This window comes from Diceros bicornis, chromosome 14 (genome assembly GCF_020826845.1).
Source record: "Diceros bicornis minor isolate mBicDic1 chromosome 14, mDicBic1.mat.cur, whole genome shotgun sequence".
NCBI classification, from domain to species: Eukaryota; Metazoa; Chordata; class Mammalia; order Perissodactyla; family Rhinocerotidae; genus Diceros; species Diceros bicornis.
In genome coordinates, this window is record NC_080753.1 from 9,868,029 (window position 1) to 9,883,638 (window position 15,610).

General features: G+C 37.5%; 1 protein-coding gene across 1 annotated transcript in view; it reads right to left on the reverse strand.

Moving 5' to 3' along the window:
- The window catches only part of PRIM2 (DNA primase subunit 2), a 266,125-nt gene that overhangs the window by 32,804 nt on the left and 217,711 nt on the right, over positions 1-15,610 (reverse strand). The window contains exons 11-12 of the mRNA XM_058554093.1: positions 7,097-7,223; positions 1,367-1,449 (exon numbers count right to left, since the gene is read on the reverse strand). Coding sequence (XP_058410076.1) covers positions 1,367-1,449; positions 7,097-7,223 — 210 coding nt within the window. The remainder of the gene's footprint in view (positions 1-1,366; positions 1,450-7,096; positions 7,224-15,610) is intronic.

The following is a 15,610-nucleotide window of genomic DNA, read 5'->3' on the forward strand; positions in this document are numbered from 1 at the left end:
CACTGTGGGCATGTCACATCCCACAACTCCATAAAAGAGGACAGCTTTCTAATGTTTCTTCCAATCTCACAGTTCTACAATCCTAACTGGAAAAAACATTAGATTTTTAGTTCTAACTTCCCTAATGCACCACAAATCCACATTCTGTCTGCCATTTAAACGCCCCACCTCTAAAACTAATGTTTATGTACTGATGCCACCATTATCTTAAACTTGAAATCCTAATAATCATATACTTAACTGCCTTTTATTCATGCATTCTCTCTTCCTAATTCCCAACCCCATCTCACAGCCTAATTCAAAGAGAATCCGTTCCAGAAAGTGTTCCTTGGCCTCCCCAGCTGGTTATAGTACCCCCTCTTCAGGAGACGAAGACACTCTGTGTGTACCTCTCATCACACTTGGCATATATTTCCCTCCAGACTCTGGTTCTGTAAGAGTAGGATTTATATCTGATTCTTCTTTGCATTCCCTAACAGCACCTAGAGCACTGCCTTGTGCAGAATACTGAAAAACTGTAAGATCTGAATTGAATTAACTAAATTCAATCTAAACTTTGGACACAGTAGAAGGAGTTTTCTACAGTAATTATTTTCTTCAAGTAAAAATAATTATTTAAGGATACATATGATTTAGATGTTCCAGCTTTAAAACATATATTGTTCTTCTTAAGCTAAGAAAGCAGAAGCTCCTGTTGAACTCCTTCAAAATGCAAGTCAACTCAAAAGCACAGTATAGACAGTAGGCTTTGCAACGTCACAATTTTTTTTTTAAAACGCATTTGCTAAAAGAGATACTCTTAAATATTTGGTTTTACATTTGAGCATTTTTTAATCTAAATTATTTATAGGACAAAGTATTTTGACAAACTATTACACCTAATGAACTATCATTAGAAGTGTAGATTTAACGTAGTAACAACCAATGCGTATTGGAACATTTAGCCAGTACACACTACATTATCTTCTGCTCTAACCTACATGCAGCATAGAAAACAATTTCCCAAAATGAAATACGAAATCATTAATTTTCAGCTTCATTAATAAGCTACAATACATTCCTTTAAAAATTTATTTTTTTAAATGTCCTCAATTGAGACAGTAAAACAAATTGAGAGGGAAAAAAAAGGTTTCCAGCCTCCTTTATAACCAAGAAAAATAAAAATGCAACCTAGCAGACAGAAGAACTAGAATTTCCAAGGAGTCTACACGAGAAAAGTCAAGGCGTTAGCTTAATTCACCTAGAAGAGAGGTTTGATGTGAGGCCTGCCAAGAAGTACACAGCATCGCTGCGAGAACGTTAAACGAAACTGAGAGGAATTGTCTGACGCCTCATTACTGAGGATGCAGAGCAGAATCTGACCCACCTGGCTTATCCCTCCGGGAGAGATCTTGTATGACTGCAACTTCTGCTTCAGCAGCTCTGGATCACTGTGACGGAATGGGCACCCTGACAACAAAAAAAGAGCCAGCACACCAAAAGGGTTATTTACCCAGGACTTAGTATAATAGCACACTCAAGAGACTACCTAAGCTCCTCTTAATTGCCTAACAGCTTATTAATAAAAAAGTTAATTGCCCATGGGTGCAACTGCTCTCCCTTCTGTATCTAAATGACAACGTGGTTGTACGGTTATCAGGGTTCTACAGGCTCAGGAGTTACATAAAACACCACAGCATTCTCAGGCTAAGTTGCCCATTCACTGGGAAGAGGAAACAGTTTTAATTAAGGTACTTGCTAACAAGCAAAGATAATCACAAAGTAGCTATAGTTTATCTAAAAACTTTATACAATTACATTTTTTCTAGTTTAAAAAAATTATATAAAAGGCATACAAGAGAAGGAAGATAGATAAAAATAAAAATGTGCAAACTCTAAGAAATATAAAAATCTCACATAATTTTCAGATGTCAATTCTATGCCTATTTCCCACAGAGTAGAATCCACATAAATTTAGAGGAATCACGGATGGGAATGAGATAGACAAATAGGAAACTGTTTCAGAAAAAAACAACTTAGATGCATGTCATCTTTATTATTTCATGAGAAAAATAAAAATAAAGATGGACTACCAAAAATATTTGCATAAATAAGAACACAGAAGAATTGAAATGCAAAATCTGTATTAGGCCAAAATCTAGCAAATTTTAGATATTTTAATAAGAAACTGCAATGATAAGTCAAAACACTTAAAATATTTTAAAATTTAATACAGGAAGCTAGATCATTCTTTTCAGTCACACGGATGATGGATCTGTAAGTTAATTAGAAACAATTGTGCATTTTAAATGAAATCAATACAAAATTGGTTGTGGCAAAAATAATGGAAAAGAGCCTAGATGCCAAACCAGTGTGGTTACCAAAAATCTTATGTATGAATAAAAACATCCATGATAACACTACAGACTCCTACAAATTATGAAAGTCACAAAATTCATAGCATATACTTTATTCAGATTACAACTGTAATAATTTTTAGTACAAAGAACTATCTTGACAAGCTGCATAGCACATGATTAAGAGTTTGGAGCTACACTGCCTGAGTTTGAAACTCAGTTGAACACTTACTAGCTGGGAGACCTTAGGCAAATTGTGTATTTTCTTGTTGACTCTGCTTCACGTTCTATCAAGTGAGGGAAATAATCACTCAAAGAGCTCTCGTGAGAATGGAACAGAAGGCTCTTAACGTGTTCCTGGCATACAGTAAGCACTCAACATGTGTTAGCTATCACTATTCTTCTCAAAAAACCTGATAATGAAATTGTGAAGGATCTCAATGAGAAAGAAATGAAGCTGCACATGGAATTCTGGGTTAAGCCCAGAATTTTAAAGGACACACAAAAAAGAGAGAGATTAATTGAATTACCCAAATTACATTTTAAATAACGGCTATACCTGTATGAAAGGTCAGAAAGGTCAAAGCCAAGAAGAAACTAAAGACTGCCAAAGTACTCAAGATCACAAAATTAATTTTTTAAAGCTATGTTCACAAAAAGAAGAAAACAGAAGAACAGACTTTAGAGAAGCTGGTGTTATTTTAACAGAGGATAGAAAGAAAATAGAACTCAGCAACTCCTACTTTGTTTCTATCTTCCACATCAAAGAGAATGATCTTCAAAACTGGAAAGGGTTGAACTAACAAGGTAACTGGAGATGAATGAATGCATACACAGCTAACACAGTTACAGCTAAGTGTTTGACAAAGCTCCCCAACATGCACTGGAGTGGAGAGATGGATGAACATAGTACAGAATATAGTTATACCTACAGAGATTCATAACCGGTTGAACAGCAACTCCAAGTAGTGCTGGTTAATGAAATAATGTCTATCTAGGGGACTAAATAGTTTTGCAAATAGGTTTCCAGGCCAGCACATAAGAAGCTTAGAAGTTGCCACTCCATCCTAAAAAGTAAAAAGCTGAACAAACGGAAAAATCAGCAGTTCTTAGATCCATCTGAGAAGTGAAGTCACAGGGCAAACCACTGCCCCCAAAATTGGAGAGAGAGGCAGATACAGAGAGTCACAACTTACCGGAACAGAAATCTCTGCAGGTGCCAGTGCTGGGGTAGGAAAAATCTAACCTGTAATTGACAAATTTCTGGAGTCTCAGTGTGGACAAGGCCAGAGTTAAAAACTCCAAGGAGATTCTGTCATAGGGGGCCCCATACTTGTCTAAGTTTAACCTCCAGGAGCTCTACCAGGTGCACGCAGTGAACAATGGAGAGAAATCTCCTCACGCTTCCAGCAGGAGGAGAGAAAAGTAACCACTTTGAAATACTGTACAGCAATGCATTCTTCTTAGCAAGGCCTGCCCTCAGGAGACACTATTTTACCAGAGCCTAAACTGCTAGGGTATTATCAGAGCCTAACCTACTTGGGGAAGGGAAATACCCAACTCCAGCCTCCTCCAGCCATCTTAGCCCACCAAAGGGGGGAAAAAAAACTGAGAATCACTGTTGAAGATATAATTGTTAGAGAAGCAAAGATAACAATTACATCTAACTTATGCTCAGACACTATGCAAGCAAGAAGAGAGTGGAGTGAAATATTTAAACTGTTTGAGAGGACAAAAACCACAAATCTAGAATCCCATACCCTGTGAAATTATCCTTCAAAAGAGAAGGAGAAATAAATACTTTCTCAGACAAACAAAAATTGAGGTAATTTGTTTCCAGTAGACCTGCAATGCAAAAAACGTTAAAAGAAGTTCTTTAAAGAGAAGGAAAAGGATATAGGCCAGAAACTCAGATCCACAGAAAAGAACATCAGAGAATGATAAGGAAAGGTAAAATAACTTCCATTTTTCTTATCCTTAATTGATCTAACAGCTAACAATTTGTTCAAACTAACAATAGGAACAATGTATTTGATTATGTATGCTTATATAAAATCTGTGCGTGTGTGTATTTATGTATGCTTTTTTTTTTTTTTTTGCTTCAGAAAGATTTGCCCTGAGCTAACATCTGTTACCAATCTTCTTCTTTTTTTTCTATTCCTCCCCAAAGCCCCAGTACATGGTTGTATATTCTAGTTGTAGGTTCTTCTAGTTTTTCTATGTGAGCCGCCGTCACAGCATGGCTACTGACAGACGAGTGGTGGTGTTCTGCGCCTGGGACCCTAATCCGGGCCCAGTGAAGCAGAGCACGCCGAACTTGAACTGGTAGGCCATCAGGGATGGCCCTGTTTGTGTATGCTTATGTATAAACAAAATGAAGTGAATAACAAATGATAAAAGAGAATTAGAAATATTTAGTTATTACAAGGTACTTCCACTAGGACCTTCTAGTGGTATAGTGATGTGGTACAGCGTGATTTGAAAGGAGACTTAGATTAGTTGTAAATGTATAGTGAAAACTCTTTCAGAGGTAAAAAAAAAAAAAAAAAAGGAAGTATAATTGATATGCTAAGAAAGGAGAAAAATTGGAATCATATAAAATACTCAGCTAAAACCACAAAAGGCAGAAAGAGTGTAGAAGACAAAAGTAGAAACAAAGAATAAGGGCAACAAACAGAAAATAGTAACAAATATGGCAGCTATTAATCCAACTACATCAATAATTACTTTAAATGTTAATGGTCTAAATTCACCAATTAAAAACACAGATTGTCACAGTGAATCAAAAAAACAAGACCCAACTATACGCTGTCTAGTAGAAAGCCACTTTTGATATAAAGACACATATAGGTTAAATGTAAAGGACAGAGAAAGATATACCATGCTAACACTAATCCAAAGAAAGCGGGAATAGCTATACCAGTTTTCAGACAGACCAGACTTCAGAGCAAGGAAATTTATCAGGGACAAGAAAAGGGACATTACATAATGATAAAGGGATAAATACTCCAAGAAGACATAACAATCCTTAACGTGTATGTACCTAACAACAGAGCATGAAAATACTTGAGGAAAAAACTGACAAAACTGCAAGGAGCAAGATAAATCCACTATTATAGTTAAGAGACTTCAACACCCCTCCATCAGAAATGGACAGATCCACCAGGCAGAAAATCAGCAACAATGTACTCAACAACTCAGTTGAACTCTACCATCAATCAACTGGATATAATTGATATCTATAAAGGGCTACATCCAACAACAGATTACACATTCTTCTCAGCTCACATGTAACAAACCACTCTAACATGGGATGTCTATAGTGGGGAAGATTCTGCAAGTGTGGGGGCAGGGGGTTAATGGGAACTCTTCGTACTTTTCTGCTAATTTTGCTATGAATCTAAAATTGCTCCAAAAAAATTGGCTATTAATTTAAAAAAATAATAAATGTGTCAAATATGAATTCATTGAGTGTTAAGTGTAATATTTTTTAACTGATAGACTTTAAAACAAAAATAAAACAAATAGAATGGACTAGAATAAATAAGATACAATTTAACAGGAATAAGAAATATAAAATCCTGCATTTAAGCTAACATCAACTAAATAAGTGACGAATGCTAGGACCTGGAAATTGACAGGAAGAATCCCTGGGACTTTTACTTGGCCAAGTTCCATGTATGCTGACTGCCTGGTGTAGCTACTAAGAAACGCTATAGACGTTCTCAACAGAAGTATCTGGTCAGTGGTTTTCAAGTTTAGAAGATATGAAAATCATCTAGGGCACTTGTGAATACAGTGGATTTTCTATGTCTGGGGGTGGGGCCTGAGGATCTGCATTTCTAGAAGGTATCTTAAGCGACCGGCACAAGTGGTAAGAACCACTCACCGTGCATCCCAGTACTGACCACCTTTTCACCTATTAAATATGAATATACAGGCATTTTGAATGCTCTGGAGGCTCTGGACATGCGGAACATCTTCCTAAGCATTCTGTTTGTGATTATTTGATCTTTAACAGCCTAAAAGTGTGTGATCTTTTTTTAAAAAGCATTTCATTTAAGATGCTAAAACAACAGAAAAAAGTTTTGACACATACTGCAGTTAGCTTTGGTAATCTAGAAAATTTACTAATATGGACTATTAAATCATTCTCTAACATACCAGACAAATGAGAGCTTTTCAAGGTATGCTCAGAGAACTACTTTAGAAAAAAGTTGTTGAACTCAGAAATCTATAGAAAATAGTTTAACATAGAGTTTTTTTTTTAAACCTACAACTCAGGCAAACTGATAGATGTTTGATACCATGACTTGTTCAAGTCCTCACTTAATCTTTGTTAATCGGATAAAAGTAATGAGAATAAAACACACTTTTCCTTAGTAGTCTTTTGAAAACTAATGAATTTACTATCCTAAAATTAGAGGTGTTCAATTTCAAAAAGCTTTGAAAAACCTATATCAGTCTTCTAAGACACTTGCAGAACGTGACAAGAAAGAGAACAGCAGGTGAAGGGGGAAATTGAGAACTAAAGTCTGGTCCAGCATAAACTGAAGCACAGCTGAATGAATTTCTCCTGCTCGACCTAGTGCAGTAATAAGACAAATCGCTAGCAGAGTAACGGGGCTCTAGCTTGACTCTGATGACTGACATGGGCTACAAACTAGTTCCTGACAGTAATGCAAAAAGCCATTGTTTCGGCGTTTCCTCCAGAGCTCTTTGGTCTGAAGGTCGCAGGCATATCCAGTGGAAGCACTTACCATGATAATCCCCTTGGCTTGGTGGATTGGTTAGAATAATCTTCAGGCAACTGAAAGGTGTGTAGTCTGTTCTCTTGCCTTCCTTTCCAAAGCTATGGCGGATATTGTAAGAGTAGCCTTTATCAAACTGATGGAAGGAAAAAGAAAAAAGAGACAGTCAGCCAATATTGTACTGGTGGGGTTAGCAACACCAGCTAGAATCAAAGCACAAAGCAGTATTTTCTAAAATAAATTCAGCATTCATGGACAGATGTACATTTATATATCATATCCATCATTTGGGTCCTTTATGACATAAAGAAATTTTTTTTAAGGTGCAAAACTTATAGGAAATAAATTTCTCAGGTAGAGACAGCTAATGTTTATGTTTATGTTTAAAAAGGAGGATAATCCTTTCCTAAGAATCATCGATTTGCCCATTTCCTGGTTCAATTCCAAATATTATACTAGATGTAAATCAGTTAAGCCTCTTTTCTACTCCCCTTGTCCTAGTTCTCCAAGAATTCCCACACCATCCCCCTTCTACTTCTGAACATGATTCACCCCCTCCTCTGTATCTTCACTATACAAAGCAAGTGGTCAGCAAACACTGGATGAATGGATGAACTACTGTAACTGCCTCCTACCTGGAATTCCTGACTCCATGTTTATAAAACAAGCTAACGGGACAGAAAGGACTTTGATATGGATAGGATAAGAAGAAAAAAAGGAACTAACTTTTATTGAAAGGCTCAGTATAGTGGGACTAAGCTGTCCAATACTTGAAGGAAAGTAGGAAAGAGAATCAGAATAAGAGATAGGAAAATACTTTGTTATTTTTGGGGTGACATTTTTTAATTCGAGTTTATAATATACACATAGTGAAATGCACAGATCTCAAGTCCCTAGTTTGGTTCTGACAATCACTGTACCTATGTAACCTGTACCCCTCTAAAGAGAGAACATTTCCACCAACCCGCACAGTTCCCTCATGCCTTTTCTCAGTCAACATTCTCCCCCTCCCTCCATACCCAGAAGCACTATTGATCTGATGTTTGTCACTATAGTTTTAGCTATTCTACAACTTTCTATAAATGGAATCATACAGTATAAAGTGTTTTGTGTCTGACTTCTTTCATGTCTTTTGATATTTTCGAGATTTATCCATGCCATTGCATGTATCAGTAGTTTGTTCCTTTTATTGCTGAGTAGTGTTCCATTGTATGAATATACCAGACAGTTCATCTAATCTCCTTTTGATGGACACCTGGGCCTTTCCAGTTTTGGGGTATTATCAATAAAGCTGCCAGGAACATTCTTATAGATGAGTTTTGAGGACATATATTTTCATTTCTCTTGGATAAATACATAAGACTGGAATTGCTGCCAACAGTTTTCCAACATGGCTGTACTATTTTATACCCTCACCAGCAATGCATGAGAGTTCCACATTCTTCTCAAAGTTTGGTGTTGTCAATTTTGTTCATTTTAGCCATTCTAATAGGTGGGTAGTGGTATCTCATTTTGCATTTCCCTGCTGACTAACATGTTGAGCACTTTTTCATGTGCTTTCTTGGCTAGTAATATGCCTTATTTTGTGAAGTGTCTGTTCAAATCTTCTGCCCATTTAAAAAATGAGATTGCTTCTTTTAATTATTATATTTTAAGAATTCTTTATATATTCTGGATATAAGCCTTTGGTCAGATATAGGTGTTACAAATACTTCTCACAGACTATGGCTTGCCTATTTATTTTCTTGATGTTATCTTCTGTAAGATGAGCAGATGTTTTTATTTTTGATGAACCCCAATTTAGCAACTTTTTTATGGTAGTGCTCTCTGTGTGTCCTCTCTAAGATGATTTCAGAGATACTCTCCTATGTTGTCCTTTAGAAGCTGTAATGTTTTAGCTTTTAAGTCTAGGTCCTGATTCATCCCAAGTTAATTTTTGTGTGTGGTGTGAGATAGGAGTTCAGGTTCTTTTTATTGCCTGTATGGGAGGAAAAATCTTTTTCCCTCTACCCTCTTAGGTTCAATCGCTGGGGCCTGTGAATCAAACTGATAAAAGACAGACTAACAAGAAAAAGAAAAAAAACCCAAACAGTTTAATTACGTACACGCCTGAGCATAGGCATTGTAGTCTTACAAAGAAGTAAGACTCAAGGAGGTAGCTAGATGACTGGGGCTTATATACCATCTTAGGCTCAACAAAGCAAAAGGGAGTTGGGGATTCTGGGAGGGGTGGTGATAAGGCAAGTTATGAGAAGGTGTCAGAAGGAAACATGGAAATAAGCGTTGTTGTCTTGTTTGGCACACGGGAGTCTCTTGGGTGATAAGAGTTGTCTGGAGAAGCTCTCTTCCTGGTACAGACACATCTTTACAAATTCATATTTTCTTTATAAATGTAAATTTCCTTTACAAAAGGGGAAATTTATACTTTATTTTTAGGCAGTTAGGGGGATATAAAGAGCTTTTCCTGCATCTGCTGGTTCTCAGTTGCCTTTAACTTAAAATAATCCTTATGCCAAAGTGGCATATTTTGGGATGGCATATTCTGGTACCCTTCATCCCCATGTGGATAAACACTTTTTCCAACACCATTTGTTGAAGACACGTTCCTTTCCTTATTGAGTCACTTTGGTATCCCTGTCAAATTTTGACCATAAATGTGTGGATCTATTTTTGGACGCTGTATTATTCCACTGATCTGTATGTCTATCCTTTTGACAATGCCACACTGTCTTCATTACAAAATCTTTAGAGTAAGTCTCAAATTCAGATAATATAAGTTCTCCTGCTTTGTTCTTTTTCAATATTATTTTGGTTATTCTATGTCACTGCATTTCTGTATAAACTTTAGAATCAGCTTATCAATTTCTATTAAAAAAAAAAAAAAAAGGACTGCTGGGGGCCAGCCAGTGGTGTAGCGGTTAAGTTCGCGTGCTCCACTTCAGTGGGTGCATGGGTTCAGATCCTGGGCACAGACCTACACATCGCTCACCAAGCCATGCTGTATCGGCATCCCATATACAAAATAGAGGAAGATTGACATAGATGTTAGCCCAGCCACAATATTCCTCAAGCAAAAAGAGGGAGATTGGCAACAGATGTTAGCTCAGAGCCAACCTTTCTCATCAAAAAAAAAAGCACTGTTGGAATTTTCAACAATCAGTAGCTTATGGCTTCACAACTACCTATCTGCCACAGAAATCTATAACCAGGAAAACAAAAGGCATTTCAACTAAAAGAAACTTTCAAAAAAGAAGACAAACTTTCAAATCATCATTAAATTTAATTGGTGAAAACAAGAACATTAAAAGTTCCAGCAAACATCTTCTATGAACAAATTCTGTTTGTTTCAGTAGTCATAAACATTAACTATAATCAATTTCTTTGTGCAAATATGAATTGAAATTAATTAGATACACGATTCCTATATGTTCATCAGAAAACACTGAAAGAAATTTTTGGTCAGTGACTCTGCTAAAGTAATGGAAAGCTATTCTCTTTAAAGGAAGGAAAGCTAAAATCAGTACCTTTTTCATCCCTCTTCTTTCCAATTTATTTACCTACTGCCTGTGTGTATATATGTCTAAAACTTGGAACTTTCTAAGCTTTCAGACTATCCATATATTTATCACATGAATGGTCTTCTCTAGTTTTCATCCTGGAAAACTCTTGAAATATTGCACAGAAGGTGCATTTATGTGAGATGTTTTTTAGAGACTACTTTCCAGGTGTCCACAACTCAAAGGAACACCTCTTAAGTATTTATATGGGAAGAGGGAGGGAAAACCAAGTGAAGACCACACTTTTCCATCTTGGCTCCTCCATCCCTCTCCATCCAGTGATGGGAAATGCCAGAAAATCAACACTGGTGTGAAGGTGGGTGAGTGACAGTCTGTGACCTTCCAAATTAGTCCTGACGGCCCAGCTGTGGCACTGGCGACACACCAGTCCGCATTTCTGCCAAAGACAGCAGCAAATTACTTTCAGGGGCACTATGTTCCCAGCGGAACTCAAGAAAAATGATAAAGCAGGCACATCTTTATCCTGCTCCTACCCCGCCTCTCTTTCAGAGTCTCTCTCACAAATTTATCTTCTATCCCAGTCCCACCCAGGGTGCAGTGACTTCATCTTATTATACATTAAAAAGTAATTATACCCAAATCTACTCAGAAACCATGAGTATATAAACTCAGAAACTCTGATGTAAACATCTGATTGCCTGCAAGAGCTGTGTGTGGTCTTCCTTAGAATAAAGTCTGCCCTACCAAGAAAAGCCCCAACACCAAATATGATTCCTATTTTCAAAGCAACAAAAACTGCCATTCGCTACGGTCAAGCTCAGCCTGCACAATCAAGTGAGAATGCAAGTCCCTCTAGGGAGATGATATTCAAAAAGGAAAATCTTTTTGACCTAAATGAGGCAGAACAGCCACATATATGTGGGCAGAGAACAAGGTAGGGATATGGTAATTTTTCACAAAGACATCTTCAATCCTTTTTTAGTGACAGTTGTTTCCCACTGGGAAGAATCTGGAACTGTAATTTACATATTTAAAACACACAGAGGGAGGGTCTGCTAAACTACAAAAGGGCCTCCTTCAATGACCATAATTCAGCATCCCAAAGATCATGAGTGGGGTCCCAGGAAGCTTAGTTACTGTAAGTACTAACAGGAACTCACAGCTTAGCAGCCGGCTCACACATATAAATGACCTGCAACTAGGAAAGGGCATGAAACCATGACAGCCTTTTCTTAGCACATTCTTGCCGACTCGCCCGTAGTTTCTGCTCCCTTGATTATCTCCTCTTGTGTCACTTCCCTAAAGTTTTACTTATTACGTTAATAACAGAAATGCATGCTATAGGCATTTAAAAACAGTGCCCCCCACTTCTAAATGCTCACTTACTACTCAATTACTATCTGTAAAACTAATTTTGTAATCAGTCACCTACAGATTTCAAATACTTCTCTTTAACTCTTAACTTGAACCACAGTTTAGCTCTTCAAGGTCACTGGAACATCACACATGTTCTAACCAAACAACACACTGAAGGAGACTCAGACGCCCCAAAGGGTCCCAGAGGAAGAAAAGGCTAATAGTTAAGACAAGGGCTTTAAGTCAGATACCTGAGTTTACATCTTGTCTCTACCACAAGCTGGCTGTGTGACTTTGGGCAGGTCACTGAACCTGTCTTTAACAGTTCCCTTACATATAAAAATGAAGGAGTAATACTTAACACATAGGGTTGGTGTGGGGATTAATTAGCTCATTTTCATAAAGCACTGGTATAGTGTCTAGCACAGAGGAAGCACTCAATTTTTCAGAGTTACTATCATTAACAAGATAGTCATTTTACTATTAACTAAAAAAAGCTATCCTGAGTGGGTTACATTTGGTGTGCTGTTTAACAGTACTGATACCGGCTCAAGACAAGGTTGACATAAGGGAAGCCATATTGTAGAAAAGAAAAACTCTACTGTAACTTTGAATGACCTCTGACAAACTAACCCAGCTGGATATGCACCCTCCAGGAGATCTACCTGCTCTGTAGATGTTACGACCCCTGCTTGTGCGTGTACGTCCCAGCTGTGATAAGATGATAACTTTGTTTTTTTGAGTTTCTTAGGAATGTGATGATCCCCAAACAGAGAATCTATGCTGATAGCCATCATCAATGAAAACTGAAAGATCTGGTGTGGCGCTCCCAGTCTGTAACGCCAGAAGGTCAACGTTCCTAACCCCCTCCCCTATAACCCAATGGCCTATGTAACTGCTGTAAGATTTTGTGCCCCCTGAAGATGATTCTTTTGGACATGAGTCGGTCATCTTCCCTCTTGCTAGCAAGCTGTAATAGAAAAGTCCTTTTTCTCCTACCACCTTGCCTCTTGGCTATTGGCATGTCTTGCGGTGAGCAGAAGGCCCCACGTTGGGCGGTAACACTACTTAAATTACTTATATGTTTTGCCACCAGCTCCCTCATCAGAAAACCTTGAATCTAGTTACTCCCTCTAACTCCTCATAGGACCTTAACTAGTCAGTTAAGCAATTTGAAGTCTATAACACAGCTGGAAGGCATTGCTATTATTATAATTCAGTAAATTACCTCCTATGGTGTACTAAATATTTCTTCTTCTGCTCTGTAAGAGTTAATTCATTTCTCATTGGTGAGAACTTTCCACAGGCTTATGAGGCAGCAAGGTGTTCTAGAGATAACACACATTTTGGTTCTAACTCTGCCACCTACTAGCTGAATAATGTCAGGCAATTATAAATTACATCAGTCTCTTTTCTTCATTTTTATATTGTAATAATGAGACCTGTCCTTCACTCTATGCAAGAGCACTTTGTAAACTGTAAAATGCTAAGTATATGCTATAATTATTGACTACAATTATTTGTATAAAACTTGTATAAACTAGTTTGTGCCATGTTTTAAAGGGAGAATTTAAAAAATAAGTTCCATTTTATATTCAAGTATATCTCTGGATACTCTTGGGAGTTCACTTGAAAAAGTGCTGACCATATATTATAAAAATTTTGAAGGGTACCAGAATATGCAACCCCAAAATATGCCTCTTTGGCATATGGATGGTTTTGAGCTAAAGGCCACTGAGAATTAGCAGATGCAAGAAAAGCTCTAAAAACAGCCCTTTTAAAGGAAATTTCCATTTGTAAAGGGGTCTCCCACTCCCCACCAGGAAGAAGAGAACTCTTAACAACTCACATCGACAGACAAGGCACCAACTTGACTCTGCATAACAAGCCTTACTAAATAACCCTAGTATACCATACTTTTCCTAGTCACCTTCCCATAACCTACCTGCCCCTGCCCAGAAGCCCAAAACCCCTTCTCTGTTTAGCCTAAGATAGTATATGAGCCCAAGTTGAAACCACCATTTGAGTTATTCATCACTGGGTACTCCCATGTGTATGAACGATGTACATGTTAATACACTTCTGTTTGTTTTTCTCTTCTAAATCTGTCTTTTGCCAATCTAATTTACAGGGTCCCAGCTGGAGAACTCAGGATGAGTAAAGGAGAATTTTTTTTTTCCTCTCCTACAGTTTCATCTGAAAAAGCAGGACATATGTTCTCCTTCTTCACACCCTGATCACTTTCCCTGAAGCCATGGAGACCATTTTCAGTTCTAGACCCCAGAGTATGCAGATTTTTCTTTCCCTCAAATTTCCTCTGAGTCAGAGTCAAGTTAAAATTTTAATTGACCATTTTGTTAGAAAATGAAAAGAAAATAGTGAAATGCCAAAAATCCACAGAAAAAGTATTAAATGAAATAATCCTACGTAATCTGATAAGGGAATTGATTAAGCAGACCACTTTCAGTGAAGTCAACAGACCAAAAGAAAGATCAGCGGTATCTCAAAAAACCTGCCACAGTCATCAGAGGAAAATGAGAGCTAGCTGTTCAGGGATGCAGGCGGTGCGCGGCTTGTGGGTTTGTCTTTTTCGTATTCTGCTACAAGGACTGTACCCAAATAGACTCAGAAAACAAGATTTGAGGGTCATCTCTGACCTGGGGCTGTGTCATCTACGTCATTCTAAATGTATCTATTCAGTCGGATATTAAATGAAGAACATCATTTCAAAATTCCTAATGGGGAATTTAGTACAAATGCACTACTGTTATTAGCAATAAAGTAATACTTAGTGATGTTTCAATAATAATAGCTTACGTTTCTACAGATCTTTAGCAGTGACAAAATGATTCTTCCTAGACTCTTTACTACTTGTAGATATGGAGGTTACATATTTAAAAATGAGCAAACCAGGTTTCAAGAGGACAAGTGAACAGTTATTTCAATTACTGAGTAGAAAACCTGGAATTAAAATCCTAGTCTTCTATTTTCTAGAAAATATTACTAAATTATAAATGGGGAAAATGAATAAATAAGTACAGGCAACCGTCAGATATCCACGGCAAACATTCCACTGTAGGCGGCTTCCCTGCTGTCACTCAACTGCTTCAGGGCCATCTGAAAGTCACACTAACCATAGGTACACAAAATGTTTCTGATTCTACGGAAAACCAGAGACAGCTGTCTCCTCTCAGAAGAAACAGTAAGTCTAACAAGCCACTCACATATCATTTATTCAGTTTCTAATTTACCACGATTTTAGAATCATAAAAAATGGCAAATTTGAAGTTAAACATCTGAAATGAAAAAACACTAAATAGTGTTGCAGCATGCTTTCAAATTACCTGGCACACTTGGTAATCCCCCTCCTGTAATATCCTAGCTGGGGACAGGACAAGGAACTAGAGTACAAACTCAGAGAAAAAGGAGTATGAAAAACAGAGAGGAAAGGATGCAGAATACGCCACTGCCAACTTAACTGGCAACCTGACCTGGAGTGTTAACAAACTGAGCTTCCTGACCAGTTATAATCAGAATTTAAGAGCTAGGACAGGCCTTAGACATTATCCAGTGCAGCCATTATCATAGAGAAAGGCGAGGAACAGAGGATCTAACCCTAAGTCGTAGGTGAGTCAGGGAAGGAACGGTG